This window comes from Kryptolebias marmoratus, linkage group LG1 (assembly GCF_001649575.2).
Source record: "Kryptolebias marmoratus isolate JLee-2015 linkage group LG1, ASM164957v2, whole genome shotgun sequence".
NCBI classification, from domain to species: domain Eukaryota; kingdom Metazoa; phylum Chordata; class Actinopteri; order Cyprinodontiformes; family Rivulidae; genus Kryptolebias; species Kryptolebias marmoratus.
Genome location: NC_051430.1, coordinates 25,540,749 through 25,550,566, shown reverse-complemented (window position 1 = coordinate 25,550,566; position 9,818 = coordinate 25,540,749). Strand labels below are relative to the sequence as shown.

The 9,818-nt window shown below is 38.9% G+C and overlaps 1 protein-coding gene across 1 annotated transcript in view; it reads right to left on the bottom strand.

The window, feature by feature from the left end:
* Positions 1–9,437, bottom strand: part of tmem8b (transmembrane protein 8B) — a 42,598-nt gene extending 33,161 nt beyond the window's left edge. Inside the window, exons 1-4 of the mRNA XM_017412218.3 lie at positions 9,259–9,437; positions 4,480–4,669; positions 3,518–3,725; positions 979–1,112 (exon numbers count right to left, since the gene is read on the bottom strand). Coding sequence (XP_017267707.1) covers positions 979–1,112; positions 3,518–3,725; positions 4,480–4,669; positions 9,259–9,343 — 617 coding nt within the window. The 5' untranslated portion in view covers positions 9,344–9,437. The remainder of the gene's footprint in view (positions 1–978; positions 1,113–3,517; positions 3,726–4,479; positions 4,670–9,258) is intronic.
* Positions 9,438–9,818: the final 381 nt, after the last annotated feature.

Sequence of the window (9,818 nt, the reverse complement as noted above, 5' to 3'; positions counted from 1 at the left end):
AAATTAGGGTTAGAGTGCGGGTTTTTGATGTTTGTCTCTTTCTTACTGTTTATTCATTGTCACATGCTGTTTTTATTTTGTTTTTTAATTATGTAAAGCACCTTGAAATGCCTTGCTGCTGAAATGTGCTATACAAATAAAATTTGATTGATTGATTGATTGAAGAGAACTGGGAGACCTGACTGACTGAGCACCTTCTTTACACTCTCTCCCTTTACTGTTGATGTATTTATCTACTGGCATCACCGATAACTTTGTGTTTTCTTATTTCTCTCAGCAGGTATTTGTAACTTCTAGTATTTGTCTGTCTCTTTGCTGTCCAGTCAAGGCAGATAGCAGCCAATCCTGAGCTTGATTCTGCTGGCGATTTATTCCTTTTAAAAGGAGGGGTTTCTTTCCCACTGTTATCCTGTGCATGCTTAGGATGAGGCACTGAATCAAAGTAAAGATTCATTGCAATTAGATGTAATCTGTGTAAACAGGCTTTTTATAATTACTAGTTTAACTGCAATAAACAGGATAGCAATTGGACTGAATTGAGATGAACTGAGCTGGAATGATCTCACTTGCACTGGAACACATGTAAATAGATTTGAATCTGGATTTGAGCGCGGTGGATTATAATTGAATTTAACTGGACTGTCTTGAAATGAATTGTATTAAACTGGACTTGTCTACGTTCTCTGTAAAAGTGCTTCAGGATGACTTCTGTTGTGAATTGAAACAATATAAATAAAATGAGTTGAAATGACTTGAATCAAGCTGAATCTGTAGGATTTAAATAACAAGCAGTCTTTCACGTCACTATTTTAAAGCCAGTTTTCTATAATAACACCTTTTCAGCCTATAAGCAAATAAGACGACTATGATCATGATAAAAATGATTGTGAAGCATGATTATTTACTTCTGAGATTCAAAACAAGAAAAGAAAATCATTCTTTACTCTAAGTTTTTGGTATGTCACATGGAAGACTTACTTGTAGAGTGCTGATCTGTTGTGGACCGGGATCATCTGGTCGATGAAGTATCCGGGATAAAGCACCGAAATTCCAATCAGCCTCTGGACTATGAGCTGAGGTTGGAATAGATACTGGCATTCTTCAGACAGACCCTGCAACAATATCATAACAGTGGTTTAAATTGTATTTCAGTGGTTAAATCGCCAATATTTCTTTAGATTGGGTAAAGAGAAGATTAGATATTATTCAAAGTGGCCAGAAATCCCTAATGGACCGTGTGCATTAAACTTGTCAGCCAGCTGGATTAATATCACTCTGTCCTCCTATTCTCTGCCACACGGTGTAGCATGCTCACCCACTATTTCATTTGTGCTGCTCTGATCCATTAATGCTGTGAGATGAGCCGAGCAGAGAGAATGACTTAAAAGCCAGGAGACTGTGCATTGTTGCCAGACATGATCAGCTCTAAAACATGTTTATAAAGAGACAAAAAAGAAAACGGATTCAAAATAAAAGGTGTGAATGACAAATTAGATCCTTTATATCCATCAGCTGATCAGTAACCCCTTGTGCTCAAACAACAATTACCGTGGAGTGTCATTAGTCTGGGAGCTGCCAGGGTGACCCTGTGATTTACCACAGCCTGTCCGTTCAACCAGCACATAAGTCTTCTAAAGCAATTGTGTTTTAATTAAAACTCATACAATATGGCTTTTTGAAGGCCCATGCTTCTACTCTGTAAGGTGTCTGAAAGCTCTGAGTTGGACTATATCTACCAATGCAGACAGAGGCATTCATATGTTTTCTGCATAATTTGTGTTTTGGCAAGCTGTTAAAACCTCTTAAACTCAATTAGAGCCATAAAGCACCCAGACTCCCTAAAGAAATCCAGACTAATTGCATTATTTTAACTCCTTCATTCAGACATGCCCACAGAGGCGGAGCGTTTTTTGGGGTCAACTCCAGGTTATACCATGGAGTTTTCCGTTTGTTAGCTCATTGTACCTGAACAATCTCATGCAATCCACGGCAACAGCACTAAAATAAATGTAAGCTTCCAGGTCTCGTGCTTGCCTCTGTGGTGCTCTACGGTCATGTCTGAGCCTTTTGTTTGTGCTGTTTCTTCAAATGACTGTTCATAGTGTCTCATAAGCTGAAATGACTTCAACACAAACAATTTAATTAATTAGGTGTGAAAAACTTTATGTAATAGCAGCTCGTTAGGGCTGTTAGGATTGCTTTTCAGACAGTAGACAGCCCTGCATTTAAATAAGGAATTATTTAAAGCAGCAACTTGTTTAAATAAGGAATAGAAATAGTGAGTGGAATTAATAAAATAAACACGTTTTACAGGAAATAGGATTAAAGGGTAATTTTTAAATTGAAAGTAGTTTCTCTGTCACTTACATCCAATACAAAATTAAATGAATAGTATTTTATATAATTTACAATGCTGAGCTGAGTATTATATCATATCAGGACATGATGTTTGGTGTTGATTTGCAAGAAATGGAAGAAGTTCCTGTGCAGAATCAGCAGCTATTTTTGTCTTTTTCTACAAAAAGCTTAGGTTTTACAAAATTTTTAATTAAATGATCTAACTCATAAAACAATTAGTCACTTTAATTAGGTCAGAAATGTGACAGATGATTCACAGAAGGGTTTTCTGCCTTCACAGACAAATTAGTAAGCCATAAAAACAGAATATTTTTATTTTCCACTGTTGAATCCTTGCTAATTTCAGAGTCCAACTGGAATAGTTATGAATGCAGTGTGCATCAGCCCTGTTCTGCTTACATTGCTTCTGTTTGTGTTTTCTTTCTGAAGTGAAGGCATGTTGTTTGCTTGAAAATTGCTTCATAAAGCAGTATTTGGTATTTCCATCTATACAGTTTGTCATTGCAGGCTACTCGCATTCTAGTTAGGGTGGCTTCTTTCCCCAGCGCCCCCACAGCAAACCAATTCTTTTGTACATTTGATGTCGACGGTAACTTCTGATGATATTTTTGATTGTTGTGTACTCTAGGTGCACTTTTGCCAGCCAATGGAAACCACAAAGGAAACACAACAGAACACCATGCCAGTGACAAATAAATTGCCTGAAATGGAAATCAGCAGGTGTTTATCCAGCCAAATAGGAGAACATGATGAGATGAAGAAAAACTCTCCGAAACTGTTCTGCCTCTTTAGGCTCTGAACCACAAGCTGGAAAACCAATCCCAGCCACGACTGAAATCATTTTTATTTTTTATTTTTCTATCCATAAAGGGGGAGTTAAACAACCGTAAAAAAATAAGAGGAGATCTCATTAAAGTTATGTTACCAGTCACCACTGGTGAGTAATGAGCAACATAACAGATACTCAAGCGTTTAATTTGCTGCTTTAAACAGCAGATGCTGGATGTGGGATTTTTACATTTCAGCCAAGTTAACTGCAAGGCTGCAGAGATGGCAATATTGGTCTGCTGGGTCAATATCAGGACAGATTTATTCACAGTGTGTGTTCGTCAGTGGAACTCTGGGAGGAGAGTTGGTTGTGACAAATGTTCGGGCTCACCTTGACAGAGATCTTGCCTTCATCCTTGGGTAAATGTGCAGCTAAGAACCAGTCTCCGGGGAGGGGGCTGGTCACGTTGAAAGCGCCTGTTGTTCGGTTTGGAAGAGTCCAGGTCAGGGTCACAGCGAAGGAACCGGGGACGACTGTGTCCCGAGGGAAGCGGGTGTAAAGGGGGTTGATTACTGGAGGAGCCCCAGACCTGAAGTATCTGTTAATTACAAATACTTATGTACAAGGCATACACCTGACAAACACAAACCTGATATATAAGAACATTAAAGAGATAGTTCAGATCTTTTAAAGTGGGGGGTTGGGGAAAGTTATGAACAATTAATGTCTTATTTGTTGTTAATAACTCTTTGAGCTGCCTCAGTTTGGAAATAAAATGGCTAGTCTGGATTGCTACTACCTTAAAACAATTAAATATAACATGTGGGAATTAATTTGAAACTGAGGCTGAATTAAGGTGGCAGAAATTCACATTAGACCTAGTTTTGCTCAGATTAACCATTAAGTTATCAATTTGGTCAGAATTAAATTCCAAACAAAGGTGTTCAAAGAGCTATCTACAACAGGTAAGATACTGCTTACAACCTTTCCACAGAACCCTATTTCAAAAGAACTGAACTACTATTTTTACGATGTATGCACTGATTGTGGCATCTGTGTAAAATATTAATTAAAAATCAAATAGAACAGCAATGTCTCTTACTTCTATCAGAAAATAACAAGGACAACGGCGCTCTAATAAAAATCCCCATATGACAAAAATAGAAAAGCAATAATAAAGCTTAATGTTGCAAATGTTTTTATAGCAGCTCTTCTATGAATCCAGGCTGCCGGTAATAGTTGACCTTCCTCAGATTTAACAGCTGCCTCTATCTTATTCCCCACATGTAAGAGGCTTATTGCTGTCTATTTATTTCCCTCAGAAGGAAAAGAGTTCAAACTCGTTGTCTTACATTGTCACATTGCGGTTTGGGCAGCTGTCCCCAAACGTGCCCCCCTGCTCCTTGAAGGTGATGAGGTTCCATACGGCCATCATTGTGTCTTCAGGCACATTGAAGTGGAACAGTTCCACACTGGCGAAGGAGTTGAAAGCATTCAGCTTACGAGGCGTACGGGTGAAATAATCAGTCACAAAAAGGCAATCTGTGGTGAACAAAGCCAGATAAAATTGTCCTTAAAAATTTGTGAGCAAGATAATGACACATGTAATCCTCTTTTGGGTAATAAAAGTCCTATTCACTTTCCATAAACAAGATTATGAAACTGGGGAATAATAAATGTGCCACATAAAAGAGTGAATCTGTGAAAGAAAAAGCAAAAAAAAACAAGAAATATGAAAGGAAACCAATGTATTATTAAATGTGAAAATATAAACTTCACAAATAGAAAAAAAACATGGAGAAAATATTATTTTATATGGATTTCTTCATTTCTTTTTCATTATTTCAGCAGTTAATTCGTATAAATTTGTTTTTCCAAAGTATTTCCAAAATTTTTTATCCCTTTTTTGTTGTTGTTGCACTTGCTTTAGCTGCTTGTTTTGCCTCTAGCAAGAACATGGACAAAAGGAAACAAAAAGCTGCTGGGACTCTGGTGTGAATGTGCCAACATTTTCTCAATTTTACATCGTCAAATTTTTAATATAAAAATAAAAAACCCAGCATATTATTTTGAATGTTCTTTATTTTTTAAAATGTAAGATCACATTTATTATAACATTTATCTCTTTTCATATTCATCATTCATTTTGTTCTTTTTATTTCTTCTCAATTTTATTTTTTATGTTTTATAACACAGATCCTTTTTGTGGCACTAAAACTTTAACCACAGTTCAACATTAGGATTTCAAAAAGTGGAATTTGCTTGAAAATGTATTGAATACATATTTCATGGTCCCTCCCTCTCTGCTGTGCTTCAGCTGCAGCTCTAAAAGCAGAATGTCAGTTTCAAGTGTTATTGTTAAATTAAAACCTTTCATTTACAGTAAACTACCAAGTTCTGCCCTGATGTAAGGGGAATATATTGTTTACTGTAATGCAAATTCACAAAATAGTTGGATTTGAAATCCCTTTGACTGCAAACTGTAGCTCTGCAGCCAAGTCAACAAATGCCCCAAATGTGGTCTGATTCTCAGTTTTTCCTCCTTTAATTCAAGGTCAGACTTTAACATTTCATTTATGTTTTCAATCATTCTGTGAAAAAAACATAGCTCACCAATTCTGAATGTCCTTTCACTGATAACAAATAGTTGTTACTTAAAGATTTGACTCAACAAGAAATATTTACTTGAACTAGCAGCAAAACTGATGAAAAATGATCACCAAAGGAATTTAATTTTGTTTTGCTTTTTTTTTTCAATAAAGACAACATACTGTATATCTTAAGGGAAGCTATCTGCCAACAGATTTAAGGCTGAGATCAACAACCCTAGCCATGTAACGAAATAAAAATAACAAATTTGCTTCCAAAGACTCAAATCCAAGTACAAAAATGTGTCCTTTTACCATCGTTCTTGTAAACAGAAGAGTGGCATATGGTGTCTCTCTCTAACATAAGTCTACGCTGCTCCTCGAACCCAGCAAACTGTTTGTAGAGAGTGAAATAATCTAAATTTGTGATCACAGACTTTAACACCTTTTAAAGCGGCTGAGGACTATGCATGCATGACTGCATCCTCACTCGCATCCTGCGTAATGTCACATCCTTGGATTACATCCACCGGAGCCTCTGCATATAAAAGCAGAACAAGTGGCAGGTGTAATCTGCCACATTACCTACAAGAGCTGGGCTGACATCAAGCACACCCAGCGGGTGGGCAAAATCTGGAGGAAACTACGTGTGAGTCAGTTAATTGCAACACTAGAGCATAAAGGAGAAGTGTTATCATAAACATAAACACAAGCAAAGCAGCAGATTTCCATGGGAACGATGTGGAGGCACCTTGATTTTTCACTGGGGGTGAATGTTTTCCATTTATAACACATTCGTTTTGTGTCACTTTTTTACCATCTGTACTTGCATTATCTGCAGCCTCTGCATTCAGGAATAATTTACCTCACATGTGGTCTGTACAAAAATACAAAAGCTGCGAGTGTTTCAAAAGTGGAGTGAGGATTTTGTTGAGAGCGATACACAACAGAATACTGTAGTGATGCTTTCATTTGCTGCTGCGTGTTTTGTAAGTCCTCCTACTTTCTGCTTTTTCTGTAGCAAAATAGCGAAGAAAACCAAGTGACCCTGTGCGCTGAATGGAGACTGATGTGTGGATGCATAAAGTCAATGTGCAGTGATATGTAATGTTTTTGACTAAGAGAAAAAGACTGCTCCTCCCACCCCCTCACTTTATAACCAATTCTCAAAGCTCACACTGATTCTCACCTACAGAACTGAAAGCAACCTTGAATACTAAATCACAGAATAAGGAAGCGGAAACTCAGAGCGATGAACCAATCTTGGTGTCAAAAGCTAAAGTCTAATCTCACACAAAGCTCCAAACCCTCTATTTTCCTTTCATGCCAGCCTCTGGACTGTCTGCATTATATGTGAGCCTTCGCCACAGTCAAATTCTCTTTTGCCCTTTGATTACATGGAAATCTTAGCCTGAGGTAACAAACAGAAGTGCAAAAGGGCGAGTTTGACTCTTAACATGGCAGGATTCTGCAATGAGCTTACTGTATGGCTCTGCTTATCTGATAAGAAACAAACAAAAGCAATTTCCTTCCACACAGAACTCCTTTCGGATTTGTAAAATTTAATAACATGCTGTTTATTGATCAGAACCATATGAAAGAAAGGAAAAGTCCTTATTTATTATCAAAAATAACCCTCCATAAATTAAAAAAAAAATTATCCCTCTGATATTTACTGTGTGTATGAATAAAAAATAAATAAATGTTTTGCTGCACAAATGTTGTTTATTTCTTAGACTTCTCTCCATTTTGTTTTATTTTTGCAGTTTTTACCTTTTTGGTGTGCCAATATAATTCCAAATTGTCAGCAAGAAACAAGCAAACAAACAGAAATAAAACACTGAGCTGCACACAAGCAGTCAATTGCAAAAGATGATGGAAACAAATTTGCAAAAGCTTAGCTGTGTGCTTGAATGCCGGACCAGCAGAATATTTACAGTCTGCAATACTTTATTTGTGCAGCTGTCAGAGCCTTGTGCTCACCAGATTTGAAACGTCAACACATGCTGCGCTGAGCACATATAAAGACCTCAGGTTGAATACAACACATGACAGAAGCATTTTAGAATGATAAACTGACATTAATTTTAACACTTCACCCATTTGAAAACAAGACTGCAGATTTATCCAAATAAACAATGCCAGCCTCAGTAACATCAAGGTTACATTTACCATGGAGCTGTAAACATGCCAAAATATCTAAAAATTGTTTGCCAGCTAAATAAAGACATTTCATTTTGAAGATAAAAGCACCGGAGCGCTCCCAGGCTTTCCTCTGTAATCTCTTCAAGCAGCTCCTCCCTACCACTGTTTAACTCCTTCACAGGCTTAACGCAGACATAATCCAGCTTTTTGTCATCTAAACATGTTATTTATGCATGAATACTTTGCACGGTTGTCTTTAAACTTTTCAAACAGCTTTGTTAATTTCCTGCTTTTCCCAGCTGCTGGAGATCAACCATCTGGATCTTTAAACATTTAAGAGGCGCGATTGAACAATAACAGAGAGTAAGATCACATTTTTGGTCACGCTATCCTCCTCTTCATCCCTCTCTCAGCCACCAACAGAAGGCTTGAAGAAAGCTCAGAGCCACAGTGATTATTAGACCTTCCTCTCTTATCTGAGCGGTGTAAATCTGAACCCTCAGATTCATTATTAGCCTCACTTATTCTATTCTGTGTGCAAAAGTGTTCAGTTTTATTTTATTTTTACCACTAGAATATACAGCATGAAGAGGGATGGATAAAGGATTTCTGTCTTCAGCCAAGTTGAAAGAAACTGATGGAGCAAAACAGCAACAAGTCTGCAGCATCCTCAGAGCGACCCTGAGGGTCCTCGGTGACAGCAGCCGGTACAGTTTGTCCTGTAGTTTATTGTTGTTCCTCAAAGCAGCACCCAGGATTTCATTTCACTTGAAGCTGTAATGACATCCTGAGCAGTCAAGATGCAATAAAAGCAGCCACTCTGCCTCCTTTTTGTCATATTGTTTGAAAGAAAAGCAAACAAAGACAAATTATATAGTTTCCTTTTTTGGTTGCATTATAAATAAGAAGGAATTTTATTCAAAAATTACCCTTTTCACTTTACTGAAGTTGATGTAATTAGAAATACAACTTGACTAAGCCTAAACATGATCTCATTTGTTCTTACTAAGGCAGGGGTATTTGCCTTCAACAGGAAAACTAAATGTCAAACAAAGCAAAGTTTGCAACAATAAAACCTTCCAGGGTGGTGTGGTTTCCTCGCTGCTCAGCATCCACTGCCCAAACAAACCTTTGGGAGCATTTTTCTGTCAGAATTAGCAGCAACCTTTCCAGGGAAAACACAGAACTGAGAGCCAGTCCTGGTCAGAAAAGAAAAAGGAAAGCGTTTTGTTTGGTAAAAGCAGCAGCAGCAGAGAAGACGCTCTGAAGTGAAAGCAGAAACGGGATGCGGTGCCGCCGCCGCCGCCGCCGCTGCTGCTGCTGGGAAGCTTTCAGCACCCCGTGAAAAGGAACAGCTCCGAGAAGCGAGGCGACACACACCGAAGGGGAAGCACTCACCTCCGACAGCGCAGAACAAGGTGTAAACAAGCCAGAGGAGCCGCGGCGGGCTCCGACCCGAGCCCCGACGCCCCAGCTGCCACATGCTTTAAAAACAAGGCGCACCGTTTCGTGAGGGGGGCTACAGCCCGGCTACAGTTCTCGGTCGCCGTGCTGGTCTACATTTTTTCTGATTTTTGCCAGCGACCAGCTGTTTGTGCATGACGTCATTGGGACGACGACGGGACGGCGCCTCCTCCGCGGCTCTGATTGGTCAGCCTCGGCGCGTCCGTGTATCTGATTGGTCCTCGGCTGCTGTCGGTCTGGGGACGGCGCGGACGTAGACTGCACCACAAGATTCGTCCAGTTTGGGCGTCCGGACAAGCCGCACACAGGAGACTACAGAAAGCTGCAGCCTCCTCCTCCTCAGGGAGCCGGCACAGAAAGTTAGCCACCATGGAGGACTAAACCCTGCTCTGCCACAGGCAACACCTTCCTGCTAATTAGACTCAACTTTAAACTAAAAAAAAATTAGTTTTATTGTCTGTCTATTGAATAGGCTTCCTGTCAGCAGCATGCCA